The following is a 17,860-nucleotide window of genomic DNA, read 5'->3' on the forward strand; positions in this document are numbered from 1 at the left end:
CTCCCTAACCCTACCGACTCCCCTGACCTGACTACTCACCTTACCCACCTTCCACATTACATACTTACCTTCTCTCTGCAGCTGTTTTCTGAGAAGCTTTGGGACATTTCAACTCTTTACTTACAAGAGTGTGGCAGCTAGTGCCATAAAAAGGTGGGCTTGCATTCTCTGCACTGCTTGCTATAAGGTTTGCTGCACCAGATCAAATTTGAAGAATCCTTCATCAGAAGATCAGTCAAAAAAATTGAAGGAAGCGAAATGCGCTTTTTTGTTTGTCTCATCATGGGATAGCCTTTCCCATTCTGATTGGAGGATCTGAGCCTTATACTACTAATGGTGTTGTCTATGATACAAGCAGTAGGGATGAAAGTGCATGGGGGATAATCTAGATAGCCACCAACCATCGAATCAAATGCCAGATGTAATCATGCTGTTCATTTACTGCATGTGTTTTAGGGACCAACATTCTAACTTCCAAATGTTAGAATGTAACCGGTGACAACTTTGTATTGGATGTAATGTGACCAATGATAACAAGCTGTAAGGGTCAGCTGACCCAGTAAGCCATGGAACCAATTACAGAATGTAATAGTCAGCTGACTCACTATAAATAAGAACCTGTTTGGAATTGTGGGGAGCTTGGAGTGGCCCAGAGCGAGGCCCCAAGTTTGAAGTAATGAAGTTTTTTTATTAAACCCTTGCTTTGATTTATAAGTTGGAGTAAGTTTTGTTATATTTTTATTGTCTGCATTTGAAGAGTTCCTTGTGAAGAAACACCTAATGAATGCTTCATAAAACTCAGCTGCATGGTTAAAACTAGCCTACATCTTTTAAAGGAGGCACACTTTGGCTAGATCAGATACTGGCAGTCTTGCAAGAAGTGAATCTGACCCTAGAAACATTGAACTATGGCATAACACAAGCAATGTGGACTGTGTGGAGGACAGTGTAGAACTTTAACAAGACACAAACAAGTTGGTGGAATGAGCAGACAGGTGCCAGATGAATTTCAATGCAGCGAAATGCAAAGTGCTTTATTTTGTTTAGTCTTAGGAAGAACATGGAGAGACAATATAAAATAAAGGGTACAATCCTAAAGAGGGTGCAGGGATAGAGGAACTTGAACACATGTCTGCATTAGCTGTTGAAGATGGCAGGACAGGTCAAAAGAGCTGTTAATAAAGCATACAGTATCCTTGACTTTATTAATAGATCCACAGAGTACAAGATCAAGGCGGTTATGTTGAACTTGTGTAAGACTTGTATAAGTTCAATTTCAGCTGAAGCACTAGGTACAGTTCTGGCAGCCCCACTTTAGGAAAGAATTGAAGTATAGGAGAGAGTTCAGAAAAGATTCACAAGAATTATTTCAGGAATGAGGAAGCTTACGTATGAAGATAGATTAAAGAAGTCAGAGCTGTTTTCTTTGGAGAAGAGAAAGTCAAGAGGAAATTTGTTAGAGGTATTCAAGACCATGAGGGGTCTGGGCAGAATAGAAAGAGAGAAGCTATTTTCACTCATGAATGGTTTGAGAACAGGAGGAGACAGATTGAAAGTAATTGGCAAAATAAGCAACAGCAAGATGAGAAAAATCTTTTTCCACCCAGTGGAACCTGAGTGAGGTGGAGGCAGATTCAACTGAAGCATTCAAAAGAGAATTATTATTTTAAAAGGAAGAATGTGCAGAGTTACGGAGAGAAGGTAGGGTAACGGCACTGGATAAGTTGCTCATTTGGAGACATGGTACAAACATTATGGGCCGAATGGCTGCCTCCTGCGCTGCAACAATTTGGTCTATAATTCTGCTCAACGGTTTTCTGACACTCCACAGGAAGAAGTGGAGAGCAGGAGGATTGTCCTCTATCCATAGGAAACCAGGAGGCCTTCCCGACACATATTCAAAAGACAGTGATTGCAAATAGTTGTGAGGATCAATGCCTGGAGGCAATGCTGCAAGAAGTTCAAAGACGTCACAAGGAGATGGCTATGGAGGACATGTCTGGTGGGGAGGAGATCAGGCAGTGGGGGGCGGGGGGTATGCTGGCGATACATCCACGGTGGTGGGCGTAGGAAGAGCCCTGATGATAGGGGGGCAGCTCCTGATGAGATATTTATTTCTAACGCCAATTGTGGTGTCCTTTAAAGATGGTGCCCTGACCTCTGTGGAGCCAGGTGCTGGCTCTATCAGGTCCAGTCCCACTAGTGCGATGACGTAAATCCCACCCACTCATTTTTTTTAAACTCAGAGAGGCTCAGGATCTGTTGTGAAAACTGGGCTGTGCTGCTGGAGAGCACCACGCCAGTTTTCAGTCTCAGCCTGACATTTTGAAGAAATATGGCAAGATTGTGCCTCGAATCTCAGAGACACCAAGCATAAGTGACCTGCAGCCAGGGTAGGGAACAAGGCTCACCAGAGGGTGAGGTTGTATATGAATTCTGCTGCAGAGGACTCTGATGAGAGGCAGGATGCAGAAGAAGGCTGAAGACTATGTACAATGAGGTGCTCAGTGCACTGGGAGATCTGTCCATAAGATCATAAGACATAAGAGCAGAATTAGGTCACTCAGCCCATCAAGTCTGCTCTGCCATTCAATCATGACTGATATTTTTCTCATCCCCATTTTCCTGCCTTTTCCCCATAACCTCTGTTCCCCTTATTAATCAAGAACCTGTCTCTGTCTTAAAGACACTCAATGACCTGGCCTCCACAGCCTTCTGCGGCAAAGAGTTCCACACATTCACCACACTCTGACTGAGGAAATTGCTCCTCATCCCTGTTTTAACGGATCGTCCCTTTAGCCTGAGGTTGTGCCCTCTGATTCTGTCAGAGAGGCTGTGTTCAACATCAAGGAACATAGAGGACTCCAACATTAGCTTGGCACAGAGTTCTGAGCAGAGCTTGGAGCCAATCCTTCCTGCCATGGAAGTGGTGGCCAACTCCATCAATATACTTCTGGATCCAACCATGATGTAGTCGCTGATGTCTCTGCTTCCATAGCAGTACAAGCAGCTCCCATTAGAAGTCAAAGCCTTACAGTGGAAGCTCAGACTGAAGTAATACCAGTTAAGCTCAGACTATTGGCATCATAGTTGTGGATATCATTGTCCAAAGATACACCGAATACCTTAATGACTAAGAAGGATGTTCGTCCTCATACATACTACCATTTTGGAAAGGTGGAGGACATTTTGGGGAGGAGGGGTGAAGAGAAGCCTGAGAGCATATCCCACACAAAGCTAAAAGAACTCCATCCCTAGAAAAACAGTGTAATCAGAAATTTTTACCTCTTCACAAACAAGGCAATTTAACTTTTAGTATAACATAAAACTTGCTGAGAATTGTGAGCAGGTGAAATACAGTTTCAATACATAATTCCTTCTTTACTATTTCCAAACTCAAATTCTTCCAGACATCTTTGTCTTGGGATGATAAAATTGTATTGCTCTAAAACTATGAAGGGTTGATTGTGGGCTGGATTTTACAAGGGATGATCTCGGATCTTCCTTACCCGTTGCCTGCGACATCATTTACATTTGTTTCAATAAATTTTAATATCATTAACATGCTCCATCACCAGATATTGACTCCCACTGTATATTGACACCATGCTGGCGTAATGTCACACTGGCACGGTTTACAACAGGTTCACCCTGACATGAATCTGTCATGGGGATCCCTCCGAGGGCATAAAGGTAAGTATAGACCCCGGGGGAGAGGGACATGGCCAGGCAGTAGCCTGGCACTGCCCCATGGCACAGATTGGCACTGCCAGGTTGGCACTGTGCCAACCTGTGCCAAGGGGTGGGCCCCAGTGCAAGCTTCATGGGGGTGGGTGCTGCTAGGGGAAGGGGCCGATAATCAAGGGAGGGGGGTTTGATGGTTGGGGGGGTGTAAGGGAAGAAGGGGCTGATATTCAGTGCAAGGGAGTGGGAGGGTTGGGGAAGTGCCAAAACTCCAATTGGCGATGGGGAGGGTAGCCCCTGAGACATTCCTGGTGGGCTGGGGAGAAGAAAGAGAGAGGGAGATAGATTTATACATGTTCCGATCAGGGCGCCCTTTAAACATGGTGCCCCGATCTCAGTGCAGCTGGGTTTTGCTGGCATGTTGAGGCCCCGCCCCCCTGCATGACTGCGTAAAACAAACCGTCTTGATTTTTTTTGGCAGAGTGTCGTAAGATCTGGAGGGAAATGCACCGTTTTCTCGCCGGAAACAACACTCTGCCATTTTTTGGTAAGACTCCCCCTGCATTTTACAAGCTCTGAAAACCCACCCAATCGGGGTGGGGAGGGCATAAAATCCAGCCTTGTGAGTCATTGCTCAAACAATATTCCTGGAAAAAGCCAAGTCCTTAGCTGCATGTCATGTCACTGGGAGTCTGAAGGCTATCCGGGTGTTCAAGGAGACAGTCAAAGAATGTTGGGGTGGCGGCTGTCTGGTTTCTTTCATAGAAGTTTAGAACTGCATGAAGTAGGCCTCCCACTGTCCATTTCTCATCTTCAGCTCGTGTCAACAGAGTCGGAAACTGGGGGAGAGAGAAAGAGAAGGAGAGAGAGATTACTTCCATGCTTTTCCAACAAAACCTTTTCCAATTAGGTCCCAAAGGCAAATCAACTGGAATATACTGCAAGTGACCACTGAGATTACAGCAGCATCTGCAAGACATTATAAAGAGGCTTCATACGTATATCTAATTATTTAGTTTCCTTTTTAGTCATTTTATGACCATCAATCCCTCTAATGTTTTTAAAATACCGAGGCCCCTTTAAGTATGTTTGCACACCCGGGGTGGTCAATTAAAAGGGCAGATCTGGGCATAGGCTGTGGGACTACCTTTCATGGACGTGCACAGTCATGCAGCTTACAGGGAAGATGATTTATGACACGATTAAAGGATTTAGTGAGTAAACTGGGTTGTGGGGTAGCACAGTCCTTTGTGGCAATGGTACGTGATATCCTGCATTAATCTTAGCTGTGCTACTGTAGGATAAGCACGACTTGTGAACTACAAGTGTTGCACAACGTGGCTGAAGCTTTATTGTTTTTTAAACTCATCTATTTGTAAGCATTTGACTTCACTGCCACAGAACTCCTGCAAAGAATCTAGCGACTGCTCAAACAATAGACATTCCAATAACAGTCACCTGACTCCATCTCAAAGAGGAAGTGTCAGAATATTATTTCACTGTAACTCTTGTCAGGAAGAGGAAGAAAATTGGTGAGAGAGTGGGAGAGACAAGACAGACAGTGAGAGTGACAAAGACGGAGACAGAAAAAGAGAGGTATCACAATTGGGTATTCCCTCCACTTTTCAGTGACTGATGGTGAAAAAACGGAGGCGACCTCTCTGCTATCTTGAAAGCAGAAGATAATTGGTTTGGCAGATGAGAAAAGGGAGGAAAATATTAACATAGCCTCGAAAAGAAAAGAAACATTAGAATGATAAGTAAGAAGCAAATATTTATACTTCGAAATCACATGTGATATTAAACTCATCACTCTGTGAGCATGATGCATCATATTTTTAGAACATTTGTTTGTGTTTAGTTGAAAATAACCACATTTAGCTACTTGTGACTGTGTTGTACCAGCTACTCTAATTGGATAAATACCACATCCAAAGAAGGCCTCCAACACTTTTAAATGTCTCAACCATAGTTGGATTTTTCCCAGTAGATGTGATGCTTGTGAAGCAGTTTAACCCTTTAACACTATTCAGTTATGTTCATGAATGCAGATGGGTTGTAGATACTGTTAAGAGTCAACTGATAAGAAATAGCTGCTTGAAGTATGTTTTCAGTAGATACAAAATTGTAAGCAACAGCAGGGCGCCAGAAAAGCCAGACTGCTTGATTTCCTATCTGCATACCAAATTGAGAGACTCACATGAGTCAGAATTTCCAGTCTGGCTCTGGCCAGTGAATTAAGTAATAGGCCACATGAGTAGGTATCATTTGATAAAATAGAAATTCATTCCATGTCCAAGCAATTTTCTGTGTGCGTGTGTGCGCGTGTGTGTGCGCACACGCGTGCAGAGCCTTTTCTTTGAAACCAAGATATAGTTCCACAGGAAATACAGATAATAGCTCATCTAAGTGGCCATTCCTCAAATGTGAGCTTAAAAGGTGATTATCAGAAAGCTATCTGATTGTAGAAGCAACACAACCAAGCCTCAACCCAAGCACACATTTGTAATAAACGTCCCTGGATGTCGAATTGAATTGATTTGATTTATTATTGTCACATGTATTGGGATGTAGTGAAAAGCATTGTTTCTTGTGCACTATACAGACAAAGTATACCGTTCATAGAGCACATAGGCAAGAAGAAAAGCAGAAGGTGCAAAATATAGTGTTGCAGTTATCAATAGGGTGAAGAGAAAGATCAGCTTAATGTGTGATAGGACTATTCAAAAGTCTGATGGCAGCAGGGAAGGAGCTGTTCTTGAATCGGTTGGTACATGCGTGTTGGTACGTGACAGAACCTGGCCCTAACCCAGGAGCACTGAAGCAAACGACTTTCAGTTGTTGACCTTGGTTGTAATCAGCTGACTCAGCACAAGTCCAAAGATCACACCTGGGACCTTCTGGTTCTGTATGGTTTGGTGCCAAAACATGTGATTCATTCATCAGGACCAGCCTGGGGTAAGCACCATCAACATGCTTTTTACAATCAACTTACTGGGTCTCCAGAAAGTATGCATCTTTGCGTTTCTGACTGGAGGGCTGTGACAAATGGTGTTCCTCAGGGATCAGTGTTGAGACCTTTGCTGTTTGTAATATATATAAATGATTTGGAAGAAAATGTAACTGGATTGATTAGTAAGTTTGCGGACGACACAAAGGTTGGTGGATTTGCAGATAGCGATGAGGACCATCAGAGGATACTGCAGGATATAGATCAGTTGGAGACTTGGGCGGAGAGATGGCAGATGGAGTTTAATCCGGACAAATGTGAGGTAATGCATTTTGGAAGGTCTAATACAGATAGGAAATATACAGTAAATGGCAGAACCCTTAGGAGTATTGATAGGCAAAGGGATCTGGGTGTACAGGTACACAGGTCACTGAAAGTGGCAATGCAGGTGAAGAAGGTAGTCAAGAAGGCATGTGGCATGCTTGCCTTCATCGGCCGGGGTATTGAGTTTAAAAATTGGCAAGCTATAAAGCATGCTTTATAGAGCCTTAGTGAGGCCGCACTTGGAATATAGTGTTCAATTCTGGTCGCCACATTACCAGAAGGATGTGGAGGCTTTGGAGAGGGTACAGAAAAGATTTACCAGGATGTTGCCTCGTATGGAGGGCATTAGCTATGAGGAGAGTTTGGAGAAACTTGGTTTGTTCTCACTGGAGCGACGGAGGTTGAAGGGAGACCTGATAGAAGTCTACAAGATTATGAGAGGCATCTACAGAGTGGATAGTCAGAAGCTTTTTCCCAGGGTGGAAGAGTCAATTACTAGGGGGCATAGGTTTAAGGTGCGAGGGGCAAGTTTTAAAAGAGATGTACGAGGCAGAGTTTTTACACAGAGAGTGGTGGGTGCCTGGAACTCGTTGCCGGGGGAGGTAGTGGAAGCGGATACAGTAGTGACTTTTAAGGGGGCGTCTTGACAAGTACATGAATGAGATGGGAATAGAGGGATATGGTCCCTGGAAGCGTAGGGGGTTTTAGTTAAGTCAGGCAGCATGGTCGGTGCAGGCTTGGAGGGCCGAAGGGCCTGTTCCTGTGCTGTAATTCTCTTTGTTCTTTGTTCTTTAAAATAAAAGTCTCATTATTTTTTGCAAAGTTTCCAAGTGTATGTGCAAAGGTTGATCTATTATAAAATATTACATGGACATACCTCAAACAAATAAAATTTTACAAATATAGGCACTTGTGCACTCAGAAATTTCAACCAAAAGGGGAAAATCTATTCACATTGCATCCCGACATGACATACATTAATTCCCTGGGACAGGAAGCACTGTGGGCCACCACCTACACAACATTTTTCAGTGATATCAGTGAAAAATGCCATTTGGGCTGCCCAAATAGTAGTGTGCAGTGCTGCCTACCCCAGGTGGCACGGTAGCACAGTGGTCAGCACTGCTGCTTCACAGCGCCAGTGACCCGGGTTCAATTCCGGCCTCAGGACACTATCTGTGTTCTCCCAGTGTCTGGGTGGTTTTCTTCCAGGTACTCCGGTTTCCTCCCACACTCCAAAGATTTGCGGGTTAGGTGGATTGGCCATGCTAAATCGTACCTTAGTGTCGGGAGGGATTAGCAGGGTAAATGCATGGGATTACGGGGATAGGGCCTGGGTAGGATTGTTGTCGGTGCAGGCTCAATGAGCTGAATGGCCTCCTTCTGCACTGTAGGGATTCTATGATTCTACTCTGTGATTCTGTGGCATTATTCTGTGGGGCACTTAAATTTCTCTCTCAAAATGCCTTCAACCAAACATGTCCTCTTACCATCATATTAAATCTTTCTAATTAACCACCTGATATTATATAACTGTGATCCATCCCTTTACAGCTTTGCTTAATCAATTTAGAGTAGGGTAATTAATTAATTCACACATTCACAAGAATGCACACACGCGCATCCTTTATCCAAAATTCTTGAGGCCAATTGCATTTTAGATTGTTTTAGTTTTTGGATACTGCACATAAACTTACATTACAAAGCCTAAGCCTAGGCTAGCTATTTGCTAAAATAAATAATGTGGCTAGAAAAGGAAGATGTATCACTGATTATTAACTGCAGTTTCTTTTTGACATGTTCACCACAAAAATCACAAGGTAACCGATGCAGGCAAACAACTAGACATCCCATGATAAAGGTCAATGAGGTCCAAAACAGTGCACATTTTGCATGCATTTGGTTTTCAGATTTATGGATAAAGGATACTCGACTTTGTAACTAATTTACATAAATCATTGCATAGTGGGAAAGGAATCTTAGCAATCCCTAGTTTGTGGCACTTACCCATCCAAAGTCCTCACTTGAAGTCATTATATGAACCTTGGAGATATTAAGCTGAGATGCTGCTGCCCACTGCAGCATTGCTTGCACCTGTGCATCAACAGCAGGAGACCTGGAGTTAAAGTTCACCAATGAAAGTTTGATTGCCCTTGGAGCCAGGGAAGTAGAATGTTGCATTTCCTCACAGCCGTCCCGTCCTGCAGCCTGGCACTGTAATGTGGCAATGGGCTGATTCACATCCTCTTGTGTTTGCTTCAATGATGTTACGCCTGCATATTCAACTACATTTAATCTTTGTGATTTAGTGTTCTGAATTATAGGAAGGTCGCCCACTCCTCTATCTTTGAACGATTCTTCTGTCTTTATCTTCTGTTGGAGCTTTGGACCCTGATCACCTGAGTTGTTGGTAACTGAAAGAGGTTTTCTATCTAATTCATCAATGTTTGGAGAACACATTGGTACCTCCTTTGTAACTGATTCAGCACGACAGTGTCTACATGCATCAACCAAGGAAGACTTGAGTATAGTTTCTGCTAGACTTTCAACATACATTTTATTTGCTGGTTTGTGGTCTGGATCCTGCAATATCACTTTAGTCAATTCCAAGCTGGGAGACATTTCTTCATCATTAGTAATGGACTCTGAATTAAGGGCTAGAAATGCATCCTCATATTTATGCTGACATAGTCTTTCCCCGTCTTCTTCAAATAAGCTCATTTTTGTTCCTGCTTGAACAAAATGACTTTGGTGCTTTCCAGTGGGCTCTTCATGCTTTACATCTAGCTGTGACTGCTTAGGTAGATATGGATTGCTGAAGGAACTTAAATAGTTGTCATCGCTATCATTTTTCCCTTCATGGGGGCTTGCAATGGCTCTAATGCCAATTCTGCAGTCGGAGCCAGGAATTACTAGATTTTGCTCTTCAGTATCACTGCACAGGACATCGGTTTCACTGCTTGCCTCAGATTTCATTGCTTCCAGTGATTTTTTGATCCAGTGTTGTTCCGTGTTGGCCTCAGTGTAAAAAGGTTTTGTGTCAGCGCTTCTGGCTGCTGGGTCTATGTTCATAGACAGAGTGTTGGTAGGGCTGGCCTGTTTCAATTGATACTGTGTTGTAAATACATGTAGGGCAGACTGTACCACCCCTTTTACCCATTCTTCGGACATGGAATTTATCTGCTTAATGTGATGTGAATGCCTACAATCTTTGTTCGCATTCTCACAAGACTCTTCACTTTTCCTGTTTGTGTTACTTTCCCCATGGTCGAGTAAATCAATTTGGTTCAGAAAGTTAATGACTGCGCTGATAATTTTCTGTGCTAATCTGTCAGCATAATCTCGTAACAGGCTTTCCACACTCACTGGAAAACTGGCCCTGTGCTTATTCTCATTGTGTTCATTTGGAATCCTTTCTGTTTCTTCTGTATCAGAAGAAAGTGGGTTCAATTCCCTTGAAGCCTGGGTATTCGGCTGGTGATCATTGCTAAGTGTAACGCTATCACATTGCTGGCCTTTAGGATCAATACTTTCTCCCATGATGCTGCAAATTACATGTGCAGAAGAAAAGACAATGCCTGACATCAAATGACTAAAATAGTCAAGTACCGTTCCTTCACCTTTGCCTGACTTCTCCGTAGGTTCACTTTTTGAAACCGGAAACTTTGGCTCCAAGTTTGGCAACTTCTCCTCTTCAGGCACCTCAGAAATTCCTGTGGTGTCTTTTCCATGAAACTCTTGAGACAATGATCGTATCAGCTTTCTCATAAATTCAGCCTTTTCCTCGGTGTCTTGATCCTCTTCAGACAAGCAAAAGTTGAGAGTTTCCTTTGGGGTTGGTGGAGGGGGTGAAGGGAGGAATACTTTTGCCAAACCTCCCTTGAGCTTTCTAGTAAAACTCCTCTGACTGCCAGTCAGCTGTGGCCTCAGTGGTGTAGGTGGAGGGGCATCAGGATAGTCCAGTGAACCCTTCTTGGTGAGTCCAAGTTTATCAAACACGAGTTTCTCATTGTCGTGATCATCGGACTTCTCTCTTTCCGATGCTGATAAATGCCTTTCCCTGTCTGGGGAAGAACCATCCAAATATTGTTGGGATACTTTGGTTAAATTTCCAACATCAATCAATGGCCTTACTCCAGTATATGATGAACTTACAGTGTTTCTTGTAAGATGATTAACGTTTTGAGTAAGGATGTCAGATTGTAATATCTCGGAAATGTCTTTGCTTTCAGGCGATTCAATATAAGCATTATTATTTTCTTCTTCAGGCTGCTGCAGTTTGTTTTTTGTCACCATCCTTCCCAAGCTTGCTTCCCTGGTGCTGTCAGAAATTACTTCCTGGGTCAATCTCAGTGCGTAATTCTCCACAACAGGAAGGACCGTAACCATTATTTCTCCATAGGGGTTGGCAATTATTGACTGTGAACTGCTGTCCGCAGAGGTCTCTACCATTTGACTCTCAACTTCCTGAAAAGCCTTCTGAAAAATACTAGAGGTCTCTCTGCTTGCTATATGGGTTATGCCATAGTGCGGAACATCTTCCCACTCATCTTTAGATACGTCAAGGTTCTTCTCGGCTCCTATTGCTCTGCTCGTACTTAAATTGTCTTGCGATGATTTGGGCAAGTCATCAATACCTGTACAAACTTGATTCAAAGAGGAGTGTGGGGTATTATCATGAGAAGACGTCTCTGATGAAAAATGGCCTTCCATGGGTATCCAGACCTCTGGCTGTTTCATTGTGGTTTCAATCCCCTGAGGAGCATTGTCCTCAATCACTGTGCTAAGTATTTCATTGGACATTGAGTCTGCATAATCAGAAAGTACTTCCAAGAATTGAGGTCCATTGGCCCATGGAATGTTGGAAGGAGTTCCCGCAACTATGTCTGTTGTTACATTTGGCAACTGAAAGCCTTCTGCGAGACTGCACATTCCAGGACTAGAAAGTCTTTGAGAAATTGACTTCTGCTGATACAACTGCTCTGATATTGGAAGATCATTACTGGGAAGAGGTGGAATATTAACACCAGTAAAGAAAGTATTATGACTGTCAGTATTGATATCAGTGCTGGGCGTTTTTAATCTTTGAGGAATATTAGCATCAGGAAGCGAACCATCAGTAGCGGGAACATGCTGTGATTTCTCTGTCATCTGATTGCTGATATCAGGAGGATTGCTGGTAATTACATGGATTGCGTGCTGGAATCCCAGTGCATATTTTCTGAGGCTGCAAAATACAGAATTACTGTTGTAGCTGGTAGAGGGTGACAGGCACATTACTCCTTCTGTCGAACTCTGTTATTCAAAAAACAAACAAAACATCAACCAATTCAGTCATGTACAACAGTAAAAAAACAATCAGTCTTGTATAAGTTATACATAAACTTTGCTTATATTTGCAGCAGCAACATTGTGATTTAGGCCCAGAATTTCCTTGAAGCTGCTCTCCATCCACTGCTATAGTTTTGCTGGAACTGCAGTGGGTTTACCTTTATGCTCCTAAACATTCCAAAGCCAAATTAACTAAAGTAGAAAAAGCACGGTGGCCTTGGAACTTAGTTTGTTTTGCCTCTAACCGTGCTTTTTCTACTTTAGTTAATTTGGCTTTGGAATGTTTAGGAGCTAATAAAAGTCCAAGCGTTACAGGTCAGAGCCCCTGAGACTCTGATCTGATCTGGCTGGGCACAAGACATCTTTTCTAATTGGGCCATTCAAACAATAGCAAGGTAATTTTGTTGAGTTAAACTGGACTATTTGCACACCAAAGCCTATAGAAAGATAAGAAGGGATTCCCTAAGCAGAAAGGGTACATGTATTAGGCCAGTAGATTAATTGGAACCATCCTCCAGAGAGACCTTAACAAAAGGATGGGCAGGCAGAGTGATCTCATCTGCAGGTGCCACATTGATGAGCATGATGGGACATACTCATTTGACATTGTTATGTGGACATCACACTGCTATCCAGAGTACAAAGGTAACGTTGTTGCACTTTGATACAAATGCTCAGCCATATGTGCCAAGTCTTACTGAGTAAAATATAACCACTGTCACCACTAAGAGTTTAAATTCTTTCAGAACTTGAGAATAAAGGGGTTCAATCACCTCTTGGGCTACCTTCGATTCTGGCACAGACCCATGACAGGATTAAAGCCTCTCTGCACCAGTCACATAGAAAATGTGATTTGAAGAATTTTATCTCAGTTGCTAATTTGAATAAATCTGTACTGTAATTTAGCACAAAGTCACTGATTTTACTTTGAAGGGCCATATTTGAAGTGGGCAACAAGAATCATAAAAGATCTTTCAAGGTTTTGCTGAAAGCATGCTATTCCAGCAGAAGGCAGAGAGCTTTACTCTGTATGTAATCAGAGATATCACTGATTTGGCAATGTTTGATACTAAGAAGACTTATAAATTGGATAAGTGTTGCAGTTCCCAGTTAAGGCAATCAACATTTCTAGAAGCATAAAAATCCACTCTTTTAATGAAGAACGTATACAAGGACGTATACAAGGTATACAAGGCTTTCTGATGAGCTAATTTTGCCAGCTTTACAGTTTACCTGTAAACCATCTGTTGTTGCCTCAGAATGCTGCTGTAACCCTTTGATTAAAATTAAATCATCTTCTTTTAGGTGATGCAGTTGGATAGATTCCATCAGCTCATGGAGTTCAGGGTAGGTGACGGTCACTTCCTAGATGAGAAAGCATGAAGCAAATGCATGCATTTAGATTGAATTAATGGGCTGCACGCCCAACTTTACCAGCATTTCCCCCTTTACCATTGCATTCACCCATCCAGAATCGGCGCGAAACAGACATGCTCCATCAAAGTCCAATTCGAGCACTCCAGTTAGTGAGGAGGAAAGTGCCGAGTGTCCGACGGCTCTCTGCTTGAGATCGGTGATGGGGGGGGGGGGGGGGGGGGGGGGGGTGATCTGCTGCCACTCTGCCTGAGATTGGTGGGGGCAGGAAGGGGGGTCCATTGCCACTCTGCCTGAGATCAGTGGACGGGAAGGGAAAAGGAGCCCACGATCAGTCTGGGAGGTGTAAGTCGACTTGTGACTAATAAATAATAAATCAAATTTAACTTTAACTTTTTACACAGAAAAAAGTTGCACTCCGACATTCATTAAAATAAATTATCTGACGAGGGTGTGAGGGGGTAAGGGGGTCAGTAGTGTTGTGGGGCTGGGGCAATGTCTGTGGGGGCCAGGGGGAGACATTATCCGGCCCAGGAGGGATGTGGCAGGGGAGCAGCATTCTATCTTTTATTTGCTCAAGCGCAGTTGGAGGCGCCAATCGGAGCTGCAGGGTTTCGGGTGTGTTAAGCCCCACCCACAGGCTTGCGCACTGCAATTGGGACTCGTTGATATTTTTGCAGGCAGAGTGTGTATGAGGGCACTTCAGAACGGGTCTAAAAGTCGGATCTGAAACACTCCCAGTTTCAAGTCCGCCCAAACTTAGAATCTAAATGGTAAAATAGGCCCCAATGGATCAAGCAACTGACAAACCAGCTAGATTGGTGCAAGGGGATTGCTGAAGTGTGCATTAGAGGTTTCAAAATAGATGTGAGTGGTTGGGAGGTAGTATGGTGAAAAAGACACATTTCTCTTATACATAAACAAAGTACAACCAGTGGCAAAGGAAATGGCTGCTATTATCATTAAGGCTTCCATTTCCTTTTAACCCTGGTCACAAATTGCTGCCAACAGAACAACTTCCTTATTGTTGAACCTAGTATTTTCTTGTGTGTGTGGACAGACTGAATTCTCACTGGTATAGTACAGCTTTTACACCCTTGGTTTGAAAGGATCCTTCCATTAATGTTAAGGGAAGGCCAGAGTGGGAAAAACTTTAACTGATTTTGCAGGAACTACAAGTGTGCAAATCTATAAATGGGATAGATCTGACACAATATTAAATTGGTGCTAGTCCATCAAAAGTTGATTTGCAGTACAAGTAGGGCATGAAAATGGCAAGAGTGATCATTGCCGCCCAGTTCTTACAGAAGAGTTCAAACATTCCCCCTAGAGTAACACTGGACTTTCTTTCGAAGCTGCATGAACTTCTTTTAGTTCATTCTTCTTACACAGATTCTGAATCCCAACATTTGTATTGTTACATCCTGTCAGAAAACCAGTGAAGCCAATTTTAGTGAGCACAAGGCAACAGAAAACCCAGTTAGTCAATGTCTTGGAATCAGAATTAAAAGGATAGTAGAAAAGCAGCTATTGATGCTTTTAAAAATCTGAGCCGGAAGAAGAATGTTTTAAACCAGTTACGAGCTTTGACTTTCTTTTCTATTCTTTTCTGGAACAATGTCTCTCAGAGCACCCCCTAGTGATCAGAAGTGGCACTGCAGCCTTTCCCTATTTCTGCCCGACAACCTGGGCAATTATTAGAAGCTGGGCAACTGGTATAAAACACCTGAGAACCCACAAATGTGAGCACTCACAAATTTGGGCGGCACTGTGGGAAGCACTGCTGCCTCACAGCACCACGGACTCGGATTCAATTCCGGCCTTGAGTGACTGTGTGGAGTCTGCACGTTCTCCCCGTGTGTGCGCATGTTTCCCCCGGGTGCTCCAGTTTCCTCCCACATTCCAAAAATGTGCAGGGTAGGTGGCTTGGTCATGCTAAATTGCCCCTTAGTGTCCAAAGATGCGCAGGTCAGATGGATTAGCCATGGTAAATGTGAGGGGTGAACACAGTAAGAGTTTTAACAACACCAGATTAAAGTCCAACAGGTTTATTTGGTAGCAAATACCATTAGCTTTCGGAGCACTGCTCCTTCATCAGATGGAGTGGAAATGTGCTCTCAAACAGGGCACAGAGACACAAAATCAATGTTACAGAATGTGTGGGGTTACAGGGATAGGGTGGAGTGGTGGGCTTGAGTAAGATACTCTGTTAGAGAGTTGGTGCAGACTCAATGGGCCAAATGGCCTCTGTCCACACTGTAGGGATTCTATAAAATAGCCCTGAATATAGAACTGATGGAATATGAAGAAAAGAAGCTTGGTTGATTGTGAGGGGTTTGCCATGATGTATTATGTTGATCACTTTTAACACGCTACACAAAAGTATAGTTTGCAATTGTGGTGGTGGAGTTAAAAATGACTGACTGCAGACTGCTGAAGAGACCTGAGATTTAGTTTTCTTTAAAAAAAAAGGATGCTGGCACAGCTCCCTGACCAATGAATTCCCATGTTTGAGATTTGCTAGACCTCCCATCATTCTGGTCTATGTCTATGGTTAGGTTTCTGGTGATGTTTGGAATCAAGTAGAACTCACCGCCACTCCAACCTTATTTTCCTTTTATTTTAACAAACTGTGCCAATTTCTCAGGGACAGGAATGCTCCAAAAAAAAAACCTAGCTAATGCAAGTAGACTGGGAGCATCCTCACAGAAATGGCTGCCATCAGTCTTAAAGATAGAAAAAGACCAGAAAAGAAAATGGGCCTCAAACATCCATCAAGGAATGTGAAAAGCTTTGAAAACCTTCACCATCGCTCTTTATTCATTTTTTTATATCTCTTTGAGGATATTCATTAAGTAAACAAGCTTGTAACTGGGGTTCAACAATTTATTTTAAACATTTCTGCCTTAAGTTGAAGTGTAACCAGAAATGGGAGTAATTAAGGTCTGAAAAGCTCTGACAATTTCCTGCTCCTGCTCCCTCCCTCCCACTCGCCACCAACTTGATTGATTCTGGCCACATACCTGCAGTCCTACCTTCCAAATGATCTAATTGGTTGATACCATTCCATGGCCATCGGCAAATCTCTAGAATATTGTCAACATCCCCAATTCTTGCGCAATGGAGAACATGTGCCAAGTCAAACCAAGTCATGTCAAGTCACATTCTGATCATTCTATACATCCAAACGTGTACACATTCTAAAAGTGCCGAGGAAATTCTGGTCTATAGCAGGATGTCTGACAGGTCTTTACCCTCCCTGGACGAGACACAATACACGCAATTTAGGTCCTTCTGCGAGTACCCACACAGAGACCCAAGTGGGATTAACTGAAATATGTAAGTGTGATTTATATTTGATTACAAAGCTTGCTGAATCAGAAATAGACAAGAAGCACCACCAGCATTGTTTAAAATGGATTATATTGTACGGGAAAAGCTGTTTCAATTTTGTAGTCATATTCTGCATTAACTATTACAATTTTTAAGGCTTCTGATGGTGTATATTTTAAAAGATGTTCACATTTTAATTTTTTAAAAATCAGCCTTTCTTTAACTGACGCTTACATTATAGATCATAGATAGATCATAGAACCCTACAGTGCAGAGAGAGGCCATTCGGCCCATCGAGTCTGCACCGACCACAATCCCACCCAGGCCCTCCCCCCATATCCCTACATATTTTACCCGCTAATCCCTCTAACCTACTCATCTCAGGACACTAAGGGGCAATTTTAGCATGGCCAATCAACCTAACCCGCACATCTTTGGACTGTGGGAGGAAACCAGAGCACCCGGAGGAAACCCACGTAGACACGGGGGAGAATGTGCAAACTCCACACAGACAGTGACCCGAGGCTGGGAATCGAACCCAGGTCCCTGGAGCTGTGAAGCAGCAGTTAAATTCAAAATTAAATTCAAAATTAGTAAAAGCTGAAACAGGTTAGATGATCATGCGATGAATCGCCGATGGTATTCTGAACAGTTTTGGTCTCCTTATTTAAGGAAGGTTATACTTGCCACAGAAGGAGTGCAATGGAGTTTCACCAGACTAATCTCTGGAATGATGGGATTGTCTTAAGTGAAGAGTTTGAGGTGATTGGGCGTATTTCCTAGAGTTTCAAAGAATGAGAGGTGATCTCATTGAAACTTAAAATCCTTACAAGATATGACAGGGTAGATGTAGATAAAATGATT

General features: G+C 42.9%; 1 protein-coding gene across 3 annotated transcripts in view; it reads right to left on the reverse strand.

Annotated features, from left to right (window-relative positions):
* Positions 1-4,144: 4,144 nt before the first annotated feature.
* Positions 4,145-17,860, reverse strand: part of LOC144492910 (uncharacterized) — a 38,307-nt gene continuing 24,591 nt past the window's right edge. For 2 of the 3 annotated variants that reach the window (XM_078211523.1, XM_078211524.1), the window contains 3 exons: positions 13,523-13,654; positions 8,966-12,253; positions 4,261-4,523 (listed from right to left, as the gene is read on the reverse strand). In XM_078211523.1, the coding sequence (XP_078067649.1) occupies positions 4,350-4,523; positions 8,966-12,253; positions 13,523-13,654 (3,594 nt within the window). In that variant the 3' untranslated portion in view covers positions 4,261-4,349. Of the gene's footprint in view, positions 4,524-8,965; positions 12,254-13,522; positions 13,655-17,860 lie in introns of all 3 variants that reach the window. The other variant, XM_078211525.1, reaches the window with a different exon arrangement.

Source organism: Mustelus asterias, chromosome 4 (assembly GCF_964213995.1).
Source record: "Mustelus asterias chromosome 4, sMusAst1.hap1.1, whole genome shotgun sequence".
Classification (NCBI taxonomy): Eukaryota; Metazoa; Chordata; class Chondrichthyes; order Carcharhiniformes; family Triakidae; genus Mustelus; species Mustelus asterias.